Raw genomic sequence first — 16,503 nt, 5'->3', positions numbered from 1 at the left:
ACCAACAGCTGAAGGCATCCCCTGTACACTCTGAACACCAACGGTCAAAAAGGCATCCCTATTTTTTTTTTTTTGTCAAGGACCTATGAGTAGGGGCTCTAGGTTAGACCAGTACCTTTCTTGGCAAGAATCTGTGAATAGAGGGTCCAGGTTAGACCAGTACCAAAGGAATGCAACCGAAGGTGAATTTTACTTTCTCCTTAGCTGGAATTATAAGACAAACTAAAAAATCCCAAGGTTTGAGAACGTTCTCCAGGGTTCTAACCAGCTATCTATGTTATCTAGCAAATGAATGAAATGGATGAAATTTATGTCCTGGCGATGCTGAAGCATGCACGGGCAGTCCGTACATGGCAATTCTGTTGAACTTGTTCATATTGGGTTTCATGGTCTAAGTGGATGAGGGCAACTGACCAGGTCTCTTCCTCAAGAGGGCACCAGATCTCATTACAGATGGTTGTGAGCCACCATGGGGTTGCTGGGAACTGAACTCAGAACCTTAGGAAGAGCAGGCAGTGCTCTTAACAGCTGAGCCATCTCTCCAGCCCAAAGAGATGTGCATTTATTTCTCCAGGTGGACAGTGGTGTGGACACCTGCGACAAAGTCCTCTGTGGGAACCAGGCTTACATTCAGCAATCAGTTCTGCTGCATACACTGGAGTCCCTGCTGTGTGTGGTTAATGAGAGGTGCCAGACCTTCAAACTATACCTAGTTCTGAAAAGACATCTAAAAAGCATCAGGACAACCACCCTTCCACAAAATATCGTTATGTTGGATCAGATTCATTTCCCTTCTAGATTTATTTGGGAACTAAAGTATGATCTAAAGTAGATTTTAAATTATTGATGTAAAATTTCACAGTAACCATTTGATCACAATAAATACAGAGATGTAACATGAGCATACGGTCTCCTAATGCCTCTCTTCTTCCTGGCTCACAGACATGTTGCATTGACAAGAAGTTGTATCATTCATCACAGTCTTGGAAGGATCTTGTATGATCCTGGGTCTTCACTATACAAATGTGATATGTAAATAAAGTTATTAAATGTAGTACCTTACTGTTAGAATGCATAAAAAATAATTACTGCTCTTATCACACAGCCCAAAGGAAAGGATTCTATATAATCCACTGTTCACTTCCTCTGATTTATTTGATACAATTATTTTCTGATTTATAGAGAGAGAGCACTTTATATCAGTGACTTGAAGCAAATTTATATTATTAAATTTTCTTTATTTAAAATGCTTTAAATCAATCTTTATTATCTGTTTATTATGATTAATGCATTGGATCATTTTCTAGATACTCCTAGCTAGTTCCTAAATGTGTAGCAAAAGTAAAGGCCTCTGTTGTCATCTAGGAAACATTTTCAACCTAAATTAATTTAAGAATACTAAATAATGCAAAAGATTTTAATGCCTCGAACAACCTCACAATATCAAGGCTTCTTTTTTTCTATTTGATAATTAATTTTTTTTTAGTTATTTTACATCCTTACTGCAGTTTCCTCCCCTTCCTCTTCTGCTGTTCCCTCCCCTGGCTTCCCCCTGCCCCCATTTCACTCCTCCTCTGTCTCCCCTCAGAAAGGGGCAGCCTCCCATGGGCTTCAACAAAGCCTTGCACATCAAGTTGAGGCAGTACCAAGTTCCTTTCCCAGCTTTGAAGTTGGACAAGGTAACCCAGCATGGGGAGTAGGTTCCCAAAAGCCAGCTCAAGCACCAGGGACAGGTTGTGACCCCATTGTGAAGCGCCCCATAAACAGAGCAGCCTACAAAACTGTCACACACAGGCAGAGGACCTATGCTGTTCCCATGGAGGCCCCCTAGCTATCAGAGTCCAACTCGACTGTCTCTGTGGGTTCCCCTGTCTTGACCTTGATCCCCCCACCCCAATCCTACCATCCCTACTCCCTCTCTTTAACATGGAGCTCAGCCCAGTGCTTGACTCTGGATCTCCGCATCTGTTTCCATCAGTCACTGGATGAGGGTTCTCTGAACTGTATCTCAAAGTCAGTAAAGGAGGACGTGTACGGCCACTGATGACGACTGGCGGAACTCAGCTGTAGGGCGGGCGAAGCACATGCATAGATTACGAGTTTTGTGATTATTATTGAGCAACAAGAGCTGAGGCTCAGTAAAATAGGCTTCTTCTCCACACTGAATGATAATGCACTTTAAACATATAACACTGAAGAATGAAATATATTTCTGTTTTTGTTGGTTTTAAATATGCATGTACAAACATGACCACATCCTCATCCTATTTACTTCTGTTTTTCAAAGCTAACGCTATCTTTTTGTAAATAAAAAAAATAACATTAAGTTTCAGCAACATGACTTATGTTCAGAGGGAAGTTAAGAAGTCAGGTTTGGGACAGAGGCACATTCTGGCTCAAGTTTCCATGTCCTTTGCAGTGACACTTCTTCGTACAACTCTGTTTGCCTTTGTTCAAATTTGACCCAAGCACACAAGGAGACTTGTGTCTGCAGTAGAATTCAGAATTCGCCTACAGATCATATTTTTCCTATCTCATGATTTTGCACAGGAGCTAAGTGAGGACCTGAGAAATACAGCCACTTGAGAAAGCAAGATAAATAGTGACAGACTGGAACCTCTTTGGGATGCCACCAAAGCGCACTTCCTCTGGAAGACCGCAGCTGAACCTCAGGAGGCAATCCCAGAGTTATGCCGCTGAGGTGACAGACGCACGTTTCTCTCAACAATTCAGGAGTGGAAATAGTCCAGATTTGTCTTAGCAAGTTTCGGGAATTATTTGATTAAAGCCCTTCGACCCAAACGACCGGTGTATTTGTGACCTGTTGTCCCGATGCCCACCAGCCACACGACACAATAAGCTCCGAATTTTAGCAAGACCCTGCGCTTACCTTCATAGGTCCCACTTTCGAGGAGAGCACCGCTTTTCTCCAGCTCCATAAAATCCTCGACGGTGATGAAAATGTAATCCACTCCAGGGACCTCCCCCTCCTTATGTGGCCTTGTGGTGCCTGGGGAAGAATTAAAACAAAAGAGACCGACTAAGCCTCGTGTTGCTGAACTGTAGAAACACCACTGTGCTTTTGAACACTCAAGAACACTTGTTCGTCCGTCCTGTGGGGTTGGCGGTTTGCATGTGGCCTTCTGTTTGTTTGGCAATAGCAAAAAAGCGGGGGGGGGGGGGATTAAAGTAAATGGACAAAGCTTTGTTTTTTTCCATTAATCTTACGTTGAGTTCATTGCCGAGGAATGCGGCTGAATAGATTTTATTCAGTGAAAAGTGCAGGCCGTTGCGCCCTTTTTGGAGAGGTGGGTTGAAGTGTGGGCCGGGAGTCTACGTACTCAGGAATTTACACGCTCTGCTCCCCTTAACAGACTTCTGTTGTTCTTCGGGTTGCTGTCCTTTGACATACAAATAAAATGGGAACGAGAAATTCAAGCAAGTGTAAGTTTATCTTTGTGCTCGTCTGTGTGCTTCCCTTGTGGGGTGGATGCTTCAGAGAGTGTTCTCATTTTATACCAAAAGAATACATATTTGCATATTAAATCTAAAGGGTCACAGAGTAAGTACTAGTACTTCAAATTTAATACTAATAGGAACTGACTGATAATTAATAATTATAATTCTTACTATGTATAATGCTTATTATATATGCTGCATTAATAATTATAATGGTTGCAATATGACATATAAGCAAATGGACGTTCTTTTCAAGATTTTACTGTATGTCCTGCTTTTCTTCTTTCATTTCTTTCTCTACTTCTGCCAGGTGGGAGGTAACAGCTTCCCCAGGGTTCCCAGGCTGGACAGCGCTCTTGCTCCCTCTGTCTCCTACAGCGGGAATGGAGCTTCAGAGGGCCCAGTTCCCTAACACCACCAGATGCGCTCTAGAGAAGACATAGTGTTCTAGGCTTGCTGTCCTGATAACAATGGGGAGTGAGGCAGGGCAATAGCGCAAGCGTAAGCAAGCACACGCAAACTCACAACTAATAAGCAAAATTATCCAAAACAACCTGTCAGCGGACCAAAAGCCCACTAACCAATGATGTGCGCTCCTAGCCAATGACAACACGCCAGCAGTGATTGCCAGTTTCCAAAGGACCAACAAACCAAAAATGTTCCCGCGGCAGCTTAATTTCCTTAACCGCATGACAATCCCGGCTTTTTTACAATCAAAGGAATGTCCCGGAGTATGTGTCATTGCCTTCGCATCTCACCTTCTTCCCCACATCCCTTTTGAGGATTGATAGCCAAAGATGTGGAAGAGCCTGTCCGGCAAGGCAGCCTAAAACAGGCACAGCCCCAAATGCTGGAGGGGGGGGGATACCCCAGGTATGGTCATAAAAAATCCATAACTCCCACTAGGTCATTCAATAAAAGTAAAACAAAAAGGATGAGATGAGGCAGTGTAAAAGCAAAAGCACAAGCAAGCACATACGAACTCACAAGGAGTAAGCAAAATTGGCCAAGACATGGTTACCAAAGACACACACTCCTAGCCAATCACAACACTCCAGCAGTGACCACCAGTTTCAAAAGGACCAACCAAAAACGTTCCTGTGGCAGCTTAATTTTCCTAACCCCATAAAACCACAACCTTATTATAATATAGAACTTCTGGATTGGAATCTCCTGAACTCTGTGTCGTTGCCTCTGCATCTTCTCATCCCCTGTCCCCCACCCCCGGGGAAATGGGGATCGCACAACAGGCAGCAGCAACGAGCCTGCTAGAGGGGAGCACATACAGAGAGACAGTAAAGGGCACAATGCCACAACTACTTCCGTTCTCTTTCTATATTATCTACATACAGTATGTTTGCATGGTCAGAATGAAGTTTATATAATGCACACCTACAAACATCAGACGCAAAGCGGTACATTGGCAGGCATCTTTATAATTAAATATTCCCAATACAGTCTACACTATAGAAAAATATCTTAAATTCACTTAGTTTTGATTTTTTTGATTTTTACAACTTTATTAACTTTGTCATGAAAGTAGCCAGTTACTTGTGTTGGGTTCTATTAGGCTCAAATCTCCACTGCAAGTGAGTATCAAGGCTATGCCCAGGAAATTAATGAGGTGAAAACAATTCTTATTAGAATTTTAAAAGCTGAAATGCATTATTTTCTAGAGTTAAGTTTTACAACCCATCTTTGGGGTTTGCAAAACATTTTTTTTGAATTACACTGTGATGACTTGCCCCTCAATTTGTTATTTTATAAAATTTAATTAAGCTACCTTGTGCAGTATTTCCTGTAGCTTTTATGCTATAAAATATAAACCTCCCACACCTAATATGCATAATTTGTAGTCAAATTAATGTTTCTATGAGAACTTTTAGCTTTTAATATCCTGACTTTTAAGTGCTTAACCCTTATGAATTAAAAAGACATTAAAAGAGTTTTTGGCAATCAGTTTGTTGTTCTGCTTATTTAGAGTACACTCTAATCATTAAGCAAACTTCCATCACGAAGACCCAATTTTCCTAGCTGATTTATCTCCGTGTTTCAGGAGTCACGTGCTTCGATTAATTCATGCCTGCTCTATGGTAATACAGCCACAGCACAATGGAAACTCAGGAGGGCTTGCTTCAGGCCAATCCAGAGCAACAAGTTCTAGTGAAGATGCTTTGTGGCTGTGGCCTTCTTGGGTTCCCGAGTGTTTTCCTATCTCCACAGCGGCCTCGGTGCGATACATCCACACCACCTGTGGCACACTCCACCCTACTGCATGCTGATGCTCCCCTCCATCCAGTTACAACATGCTGACATCCCCTGGGCACTGCATGGCCTCATCGTCTTTCAGGACAATCTCCAATCTGAGCACTGCCCTTTGACTGGGACGTTGGAGCTTTGTACCCTTGCCTCTGTTTCTCTGAAGTGATAACCTTCACTTCCTTGATTTCTCTTTTCTCCTTCCCATTCCTCACAGCTCATTCATGTGCCTTCTATTCACTAAGGTATGAGAACTACCTGGGATCTCTTCCATCATTTACTGGACCTCCATGGCCCACTTGTAGTAAGACCCAGAGCCTATTCATAGACCGAGGCTGGTGCAGGAAACTAGACACTTGAACTTGGCAGGGTTCAGTGGTTTTGATATCACCTCCATTGTACCCAGAATGGGAATTCTTTATCCATGCCTTCCTAAAGTTGTACCACACTCCTTCATTTGTCAAGATTCCCTTTTTTTGGCTTTCTACAGAAGACACAAGCTCCTTCTTGGTAAAACAGATGATGGTTTAAGTCAAAACCTTCACTACCTCAACTTGCTTTGCCTGCGTCATGATTCATATTTCATATTTTCCTTCACAATTAACACTTGATTGCAATTATTTGTCTATCTTAGATGATGCCCTTCTGTTTTGCTTTGTTTCAAATATTAATGTTTTTCAAAACCTGAGGCTACATGTATATTTTTTCCCAATTGCAAACAATAAGGTTTCTTTTAATGTAGTATATCTCTATTACATTCCCACCCCTACATACATGCACATGAACACGACATACACCACACAGACTCACAGACAGTCATGCAGACAGACAAACAGGCACACCCACAACCCCACTCACACAGGGTCAAAGGGGCTCCTATTCTGCTTTGCTTCCAAATCTCTAAATGATTTAAGATGCCTATTGGCTTTCTGCCTCAGTCATTATTTCTTGGTTTGCAGCTAATGAAAATGAGCATCTCCTGGCATTTCCCCTACTCACAAACACCACTTTCTAGTCTCTTCTCTCCGTCCCTTACTTTTCATAGAAAATCTTGTATTTGGATGACTGCCTAACGCATACATTTGATACTATGTAAATCTGTTCCCATCTGAACCCTGATACTTTCTCTTATTTCTCAAGTACTTTTGATTACTCTAGATGTACTGTTTTTATTTCAAACTTTACACAGATGAATTAATTCAGTTGACAAATTCTCTCTTGGTCAGATAAATGCCTTCTTGAAATGCGAAACTTTATTTAGTTTTCATCAAGTTTCTCTGGCTGAAGAAATCACCCCAGCAGCCTTTGAACCTGCTCCCATCTGGACTTCATCAGGCCTCCCACGGCTGCCAACAACCTGAGACTCTCAGGACTGTTTTTGTGGTTCCCACACTCATGTTGGCAAAGCCAGTCATGCAGAGGCTTCTTTCTTGTCAAGGGTAGCATGGAAGCCACACTGGTGTGAGATATTACAGGGTACAAACTGTCCTTATTCCACCTGCACACGTGGGAAGTTTGACAGCATTTCAGGCACACCTCGTGGGAAAACCCACTTCTCCTTCGTTCTCTGCTCAGACTCTCACCAGCATTCTTTCTGGAAACTTCCCCGACAGCCACTTTCTAGTACTCCTTCCCTCCTTCATCCCAGCTTCAACTCTGGTGAGTTTCATAGCCCAGCACTTCTTGGTGTGATCCCATCTTACTTTGTCTCTTATATACATGTACTGCTATCCTGGGCTGGGCAACGGTCTCGGCCCTGCCAGGTGCCCTCCCTCTTCTAGGTGTTATATTCGCCCTAACCTCCTGTTTATTCATTCTCTGGCCAAGAGAGGAAGTTATCAGCATGAAAAGGGGAACACGCTGAAAGCTTCTGCACGGGAACGAGGGCGCTCTGCACGCACTGAGGTGTGTTCAGTGTGTAAAGTCCGCACGCCCTGCAAGGCGGTGTTCAGGGCGTAGACACTGCACAACCTGAGGTGCTGTTCTGTTCCGAGTGTGAACTCCACACACCCTAAGTTGCTGTGCAGGGTCTACCGAACTGTAGGTTTTTTTTTTTTTTTCAGGGTCATACTTCTGGCACGTGTGAGAGGATATTACTTCAGAATTTCCAGGCCAGGCGTAGTGGGGACAACTTTAACCCCAGCTGTCAGGGGATATAGGCGGGTGGATTTCTGTGAGTCTGAGGTCAGACTGGTCTACACAGTGAGACCTCACAAATTATAACAATAAAAGAAAGAAAAAAAACATTTTTTTTCAGTTAAATGATTATCTCTTTTGCTTTCTCTTTAATCTACACCATCGGAATGACTCTTGCTGGGAAGAAAAACAATACCTTCAACTGTACGTTATTGTAGATGAGAGTATAAGCTTTGGGTTCAACCTGAGAGTCCTGCGGTTTCCTATCAGTATTTGAAATATGGTCCTTTATCTTTTGAAGTCTGGCACTTTTATGCATCACAATGGAACTAATGTAGACAGCATCTTTGGAAGCAATACCTAGAAGATGGATAAGATAATGTCGGACACAGGGTAAGCACTTGAGAAGAACCATCTCATTGTCAAGGGTAGCATGGAAGCCACACTGGCGCGAGATTTTACAGGATGGAAATTGTCTTTATTCTACTTGCACAAGTGAGAAATTTGACAGCATTTCATGGTAAAAACCACTTCTTCTTTCTAGTGTTATCTTTCTTTTTAGTATTGCTGTGAATATTAAAAATTGAAAGTTCTCATAGAAACATTAATTTGACAACAAATTATGCATACTAGGTGTGGGAGGTTTATATTTTTTAGCATAAAAGCTACAGGGAATACTGCACAAGGTAGCTTAATTAAATCATATAAAATAACAAATTGAGGGGCAAGTCATCAAAGTGTAATTCAAAAAAATGTTTTGCAAACCCCAAAGGTGGGTTATGTCTTTCTTTTTAGTATTGCTGTGTTGAGTAGAGTCGCCACGCTAGCTTGTTTTTGTTTTTATGAATTCATGCTATAATACTGAACACTTAAAATGTACTAAGCAATATTGTAAATGCATGTGGTATAATTTGGAAGACCGCAGAATACCACTGCTCTTGTGGAAGTTATTTAAGGGAAACAAAAAATTAATTGAAAACTGTGTGATATGTAGCATTTTATAATGAAGTCGAGGTTCTATAATAGGTCATTAGAACTTATGCACAATTCAGTGGTCAACTGCTGAGACTTCTAAGTATTAGCAAATATTGGGTAAAGGTCGAAGAGAGAAACTGTGAGAAAAAGACCTCAAGGGAAGTAGATACCTACAATGCTGTGGGCTTCAGACTCCTCAGAGAGACTGTAGACCTCTGGAAGCCAACAGAAGAGGCACACAAAGTTTTATTTTTGTTACTGTTGCTTTGTTTTTGTTTATTGAAAAGAGCACTAAATTCTTAAATAAGTAACTTATTATATATACACATATGTGTGAATATACTTATATATAATATATGTTATATAAATATGTGTGTATATGTATATATTCCATTCTTAGTATATTACATCATTTTGTTTGAGTCATCTGATTGGACAGATTAATGCCCAGCGTAGCTTTTTTCTGAACATTCAAAGTTAGTTACAGCAGACTGGCAATAAGCGTGCATGATGGGTCCTGATACCGGATCCATAGGTACATGCAAGCATTCACACATTTTGGGATGATGATTCAGTAGGTGATGTGCTGTCCACCAAGCTCGACAGCCTGAGTTCAATCCCCAGGTCCCCCACAGAGGAAGGAGACAACTGACTCCTACACATTGTCTTCTGATCCTCAGTTGTGCACTCTGGCACACACATACACACATACACAAATAAATATAATTTAAAAAAGTAAAAAAAAAAACAAAATCAAAATTCACATATCAACCCTCAAATTTAAAAGAAGAAAGGAAGCAGGGCAATACAGGGATTTTAACACTAGAGTTGGGCCGTCTACATCCATTTCTGTTCTAATGTTTTCTGTATGTAGTCTTAGATGGAAACACCATTTGTTTGATAATTGATATGCTTATCATGCACTCAAATAAACAATAACTATGCAAGGTATCACAAAGCATGAATGCCATGGCAACCGTACCCTCATTACCCTCAGCAGCAGGAGTGGCACAGCCAGACGTGCCGAACATCCCCAAATGTTGCTGGTGGTGTCTTGCTTTTAGAGTCTGTGAGACTTAAAATAACAAATTTCATTGAGGTAATTTGCAAGTAAGAAACTTCTCTTGACCAGCGATACAAGTTGACTTTAAAAAATGATCTAAGCATGACAAAACTAAAGAAATCAATCTGTCTTCTCTGCTGAGGCACCGAAATGTGGTCTGCAATGTCTTGATCGTCGCTTCCCTTTGGATGCCACCATCAAACAGACAGGTGTTATGACCTGGGTTGGGGAAGTTTTGTGCTGTTTGCTGACTCGTTCAAAAAAAAGTATCAAAATGCTGATGAAGCTTTATTGGTCATTTAACTTTAACTGCGGGGCCCAATACCATGAACAATAAGACAGACAGCATTCTTTCAGGTTTATGCATCCAGGAAGAAAGGCTACCGTTAGTGTTAAAGCAGCTGGTGAGCCAGAAGAGAGTAAGCAGATAGAGATCTAGGAACTCTTGTTTGGGGCGTGAGGTGATTCTGAGAGGAGAGCCAATCCACGTGAAGGGAAGTGAGGGGAGGTGACAGGAGGCACAAGGTGCGCAGCGGCAATTTGCAGGCGAAGGTGATTCATATGGTGGCTGGAAAAGCAGGTATGCAGGAGCTCCTGAAATGGTTCCTCACCTTATTTTTATGCTGAGATAATTATAGTTGCTTTCCCAACTCAAGAGATGGCGAATAGAGAAATGACAGGGAAGCAAGACTCAGCACCAATAACAAGTATTAGGAGGGGGGCGGCAGGAGGATCAAAGGGAGAGATACGTGGTGAGTCATCACAGAGCTGAAGTTGAAGCATTTCCTTACACTGCCTTCCCAATTTCCGTTGGCTATAATTTTCCAAAATAGTGCAGAGAGAACTTCAAAATCAATTTTATTATCTAAATTATGGTTTATGTATTTCAATATTATTTCTTCTAGACCATTCCTCAATAGGAAAAAAAAAGTAGAAATGAGGAGGAAATTCTATTAATTGAGCCTAGGCTTTGTGTCGCACTGCTCAGCTTCTTAAACAACTGATGGTTAACTGGCCAGTTAAATACTGTGTGAAGAACACCGCGGTCAGAAGGGAATGAAGGCACCCAGGGCTGAAAACTCAAGTGTCTGAGGAGAATGAGGTTACTCACAAATGGTTAGTTTGCTGATGCGCAGTAAAAGCTGCTTGTAGGAAGCCTTTGAAGGCTGCTTGTCGTTTGGTAGCCATGGCAACTGGGAATGCCAATTGAATTTTTAAAAATTGGACTTGCAAATGAAAAAGCATTCGCCCTTTCACCTTGGGAAGGAACAAGAAGGACATCTGTGGTGCATAGAAGGCTATAGCACATTTCCTCTCGGCTTTTTGCTCTTTCTTAATTCTGCAAAAATGGCTTTGAAAACATCACTGACTTCAAGAAAAATCCATCAGGGTAGTGGTTCGGCGCAGTAACCTACTCCGATCCATTTTGATTCGCTGGCAAGTTCTACGGTGTCTGCTGTTGCATGTGTCAAGAGAGGAGTCCTCAGCTGATTACCAACCGCCAACATGTTCTACAGAGATGGGTCACCGGAAAGAATCTGAGAAACTTCTCCATGTTTCTTACAACGTTCTTTCTCTTTCTTCCTGGTGTTTCTCAGCCTCAAGCTAGAGAGAATAAACTGTGACAGCCAGGGCAATTTCCTTGGGATCTGATCTTCAGTGAACTCATTCGTATACTCCTAAAGACACCCCTTCAGTTTGCCAAGTTGCTCATTAGCAAGTGTGAACATCACAACAGATTTGTGTGCATTCCGATACAAACATTGATGAGATTCCTTTGGCCAAATGCCTTTAATCAGTTTTTACATAATCAGTCCAAGTTGATTTTATCACGCTTAATTTTCATGATCTAATATTTAAAATCAGCCCACCAATCACAATCCCAGAGAACCTAGACAACAATGAGGACACTAAGAGAGACGTACATAGATCTAATCTACACCGGTAGTAGAAAAAGACAAGATCTCCTGAGTAAACTGGGAACATGGGGACTTTGGAAGAGGGTTGAAGGGGAGGAGAAAGGCAAAGAAGTGAACAGAGAAAAATGTAGAACTCAATAAAATCCAATAAAAAAATGGTTTTGTTCAATTCATCTCAACTTAGTGTGAACACCCAATAGTCGTACTACAATATAGGCCAGAACTCCAGGACTTAAACAAGCCTACAGAGTAGCTGGGAATAGAGGCACATGCCACCTCACCCAAAAATGCTTTCTGTTGAGACAAGGTCTTCAGGCAAACATATCTAGTCATCAATTCCATGATCACACACAGAACTATATCTCTACTGTAAACACTAGCAGAAAGAGGATTAAGGTGGGGAATACCGCTTAAAAGTTAAAGCTTAGGCTAGTATACAGCTTTCTTAGCACGAATGAGGCCCTGGTTTCATCCCCAGCACTACCCACCCCAGCCCCGCCACACACACATGCACACAAATATTTGTTTTCCTCCATGGCATGAGTTCAAAAACCCCCAACGTTAAGTAAGAAAGAGAAACAATTTTCCAGGGTGATAATTTTAAGTTGATGTGTGTATATGTACATTTTCTATCTTCAGATATGGATATTACATGATCATATGTAGTTACTGATAGTACCAACATAACATTCACTACTCATACTCAAGCACTTTGCACCAAGAAAAACTAGGGCAAAGTGAAGCTGTTTGTTCCCTCATTCATTCATTTATTAATCCATATGAAACATCATCACTCTGGTTGCAGTTAATCTATACTCTAAATCTTGGGGTGTATGTATATGTGAGTGAGACAGGCACATGTTCATGTGTGTGTGCAAGCATGTTTAATAGGTGCTGGTGCATACGGTGCACATGAGAATGGAGACCGGAAGTCAATGCTAGGTGTCTTCACCGATTGTTCTCTGCCTCGCTTCTTTTTGAGACAGGGACTCTCCCTAAGCCTGGAGGGCCTTGATTCGGCTACAAGACTAGCTATTGGCCAACAGGGATGCTCCTGTCTCCCTTCCTCCTACAAGACTAGCTATTGACCTCCAGAGATGCTCGTGTCTCCAGTACCAAAGTTACAGACCTAAGCTGTGAGTCAGGCTCTTCACCTACTAACATCTCTCAGCTCGAAGCACTCTCTCCAGTTCTTTTATTCTCAAGCTCCTCCCCTTTACCTACCAAATAGCAGAGGAAACTGTAGTTCAAAAAGTCAGGATCCCCGCAACAATTCTCTCTGCTTCACTTAGATTCACAGCACAGAATCTGGGTGCAAGACTACATAGAATGACTCATCACAGTAAAAGGGGACCCACAGGGGGTCTATGTAGCAGAAACTCTGATCCATTCTTAAGATGTACAGAGAAAGCATAACTAGGTTCAGGGTCAGTGAACAATGCGGAGTCACCGGTGAAAGAGGGGCGCACACCATGATCTCAAGATTCTGGATGAGACTAGATGACGAACAGCCCTTTTAGTTTCCAATTAATCGACTGTTGAAACTTTTATTTTAATTCTTCAATATTTAATTTAGATAAGCTTTCTCTATGCCATTCTATAAGATGCATAAAAAATAGGTCTTAGTCTCCCTGATGTATTATTTAGCAGATAATATTTCAGGATTATATCTGAGCTTAAAGAAAGACCAGTGACTTTTTATAGAAACAATATATATATTTAGTTTGACGCTTTTATACTGTCTTCATGTAAAATGAATCTGGGCCAGAATGAGACTGCACAGGCAGCCACAGCCTGTGAGGGCTGCAGGCACCACCAAGACCTTCGCTGCAAGGTTTAGGGGACCATAATTCTATCATTTTATCACTATTAGAACCTTGCCAGGGCATTAACTTTTAGTGTCACCGCATGTCTTTGTGGCATCTGTAACGTGAAACACCCGAGGCAGATCCTAGAGTGCAGAAACCGCAGAATACCAGAAACTACATAGGAAAATGAAAAGGCAGATAGCTACGCAGAGATTTCAAAGCATATAAACGGTGGTGAGTTTATAAGGCATGCATTGCTTAATTGAGTTATCAAATATTGTTTTCTCCCCACTGCGATTATAAGCTACATGACTATCGAACTATCATGGAGGCAATGAAAAGAAGATAGAAGGGATAAGTATGGAGAGAAACAGGTCCAGTATCCCAAGTAAGGTGCATCCATTCTAGTTAAAAATCTTGAGTTTAAGAACTTGCTGTGAGTAGAGTTTATGCCCACAGTACTAGCAATTATATCTATTCTGGTTTATCACCAAGCTCAGCTTACACTTGATGGACCATAGAACAGAAACACATAAGTACTCACCCTCTTTTGTAGAATTATGGGATATTTTAACAACAACAACAAAATACTTAGAGCCCTTAATTCTAAGTGTCATTGAACCGTCATATTTGCCAAATATATGCTTATATTTTAGGGGACAGTAGACAGTTGCTCCTATTCACATCAGCGTGATGGTGGGGCAGCCATCAAATATTGCATTCCACTCCCCGGATGGGCTGCAAGCAGCTTAGCAGAAAAGAGTAGTGTTCAGCACTCTGCCAGGGAGGAACATGGAAAGTGTGTGCCATGGGAGATGGCTTCTCCCTTTGTGAGACTTAAGCACTAGGCGCAACTGGCAGCCCCACATCTACAGAACCCCTTAGGTTTCAGGGACAGCAGGACACACTGTCCAATTATCGTGCCCTGCAAGACTCTTAGGTCTTAATTTCAGGCCACTCTACTCCCTTCCTGATTGGCTAGCAAGAGAAAGGGGAAAGAGAGAAAGCAATGCATTGTGAATGGCCAGAACATTCATTTGCAACCATTGTCATTTTATATTTAATAAGAAAGAAATGTATTGATACTTTGGGTCAGTGACCTGGTTCAGTGGGTAAAAGCACTTGCTGCCAGGCCTTTCCTCCTGAATTCTTTCCCCACAAACCACATGATGGAAGGAGAGGACCAGTCCACCATGCCTTCTGATGTGGGATTCCCCTTCATATGCTATGAATATGTTTTATTACCACTGGTTAATGAAGAAGCTGCTTTGACCTATGGCAGGGCAGAATGGAGTTAGGTGGGAAAACTAAACCGAATGCAGGGAGAAAGAAGGCGGAGTCAGGCAGAAGCCATGTAGCTGCTGAAGGAGAGAGACACCTGGACTTTACTGGTAAGTCACAGCCTCATGGTGATACAAAGACTAATAGAAATGGGTTAATTTAAAATATAAGAGTTAGCCAGGAATATGCTTGAGCCATTGGCCTAAGAGTGTTGTACTTAATATAGTTCCTGTGCGATTATTCGGGTCTGGGTGGCCAGGAAATGAACAGTTTTAGTTTACAGTCTTCTCACCTCCACACACTAGCCATGGCACAGACGTGTCTGTACACATACAAAAGCACATGTGCATACACACACACACAAATTAAAAAATGCAACGAGAATAAAAATACGTTTTTACTTGAAATAAATGAGCAGTTACATGATAAAATATGTAAATAATGCACATAAGCTTCAGACATAAAGCTATGATTCGGCAAGACCAGCATAATATATGAAAACAAGACAAAGCAGCAGAGAATGTCTTGTGTTGGCAATCCAAGGTATTTGCTTCTGCACTGTGCAATATCAAATTATTGAAAGTAATTTTGCTATAGGGTTCGCTTCAGTAGAAACAATCATCTGCTAAAATTTAATATGTTTAGTGATTATATACATGTATATGTGTATGAGGCACAGGCTTTCATTTTTTTTTACAATCTTTTTAGTTGCATGGGCATACGTGGCATACCGAGAATGAATTTTTCAGTGCTAGAGAAGTGATAGGGTCATGGAATGTGGGCAAGGAAATTAAAAGTCTTGTTAATAAATGATAACATTTATGGGCTCTAGTCTTGGGTGAGGCACTGTGCACTTTGCACGCTCAATCTCACGTATGTCTCTTCCTAACTCCTCAAGCAGGTAATACATTCGTGTTACAGCTTGGGTGCCTTGTTTTGGTCACAGGAATAAAGCGCCAAGATTCACAGGCAGACAGCCAGGCTGCAGAAACCCTTCTGGGCAGCAGCAGAGCTTTTCATCCTCACCCATAGATACTGTGGAAGACAGACAGGCATGAGGCCAGCTGATACCCTTAGGGGTCAACCGCAGTCCATAGCACATTCAAACTAAGGTTATGTCAGCAAAGAATAATAAAAGTAAGAATCCATATCCTAAGGAGAAGCAGGACAAAGGAAGTGTTAAACTGCTGTTAAGTTATAATAGGGAAATGCAGGAAGATAACAGACAGCACAGAAAGTAACTAGGGTGTTGATAGCTCTCATCTCTTCCTCCCAGCATTCTGTTCTGTTTACTCCACCCACCTAAAGGCCAGCCTATCAAATGGCCCGAGGCAGTTTCTTTATTTAACCAATGACCTTCCTCCATCACTAGGGACTGCAAACAAGAGGAATCTTTAGGAAGAAAAGCCTGGAGCTATTGAAGCAGGAGGCAGCAAACATCTTAAGAGGTGTCAGCTGTGAGGAGAAGAGGTATAGAGGCATGAAACACTAGAGATCAGGTGATTATTTTTGTTATATGAGGTATGTTTTCCACTTTAAGGTCATGCTATAGAAATAAATCTTGTAAAAAATGTGGCTTTTGTAAATTTCAACAAATATTTGC

The 16,503-nt window shown here is 41.6% G+C and overlaps 1 protein-coding gene across 3 annotated transcripts in view; it reads right to left on the bottom strand.

The window, feature by feature from the left end:
• Magi2 (membrane associated guanylate kinase, WW and PDZ domain containing 2) overlaps positions 1-16,503 on the bottom strand; it is a 1,234,898-nt gene that overhangs the window by 525,551 nt on the left and 692,844 nt on the right. For all 3 annotated transcript variants that reach the window (XM_050139790.1, XM_050139791.1, XM_050139792.1), the window contains one exon: positions 2,891-3,010. In XM_050139790.1, the coding sequence (XP_049995747.1) occupies positions 2,891-3,010 (120 nt within the window). The remainder of the gene's footprint in view (positions 1-2,890; positions 3,011-16,503) is intronic.

The sequence above is a fragment of the Alexandromys fortis genome, unplaced genomic scaffold, assembly GCF_014885135.2.
Source record: "Alexandromys fortis isolate MF-2015 unplaced genomic scaffold, M_Fortis_MF-2015_v1.1 scaffold_38, whole genome shotgun sequence".
In the NCBI taxonomy this organism is placed as follows: domain Eukaryota; kingdom Metazoa; phylum Chordata; class Mammalia; order Rodentia; family Cricetidae; genus Alexandromys; species Alexandromys fortis.
The sequence above is the reverse complement of the archived record's forward strand: the minus strand, read 5'-3'. Positions and strand labels throughout refer to the sequence as shown.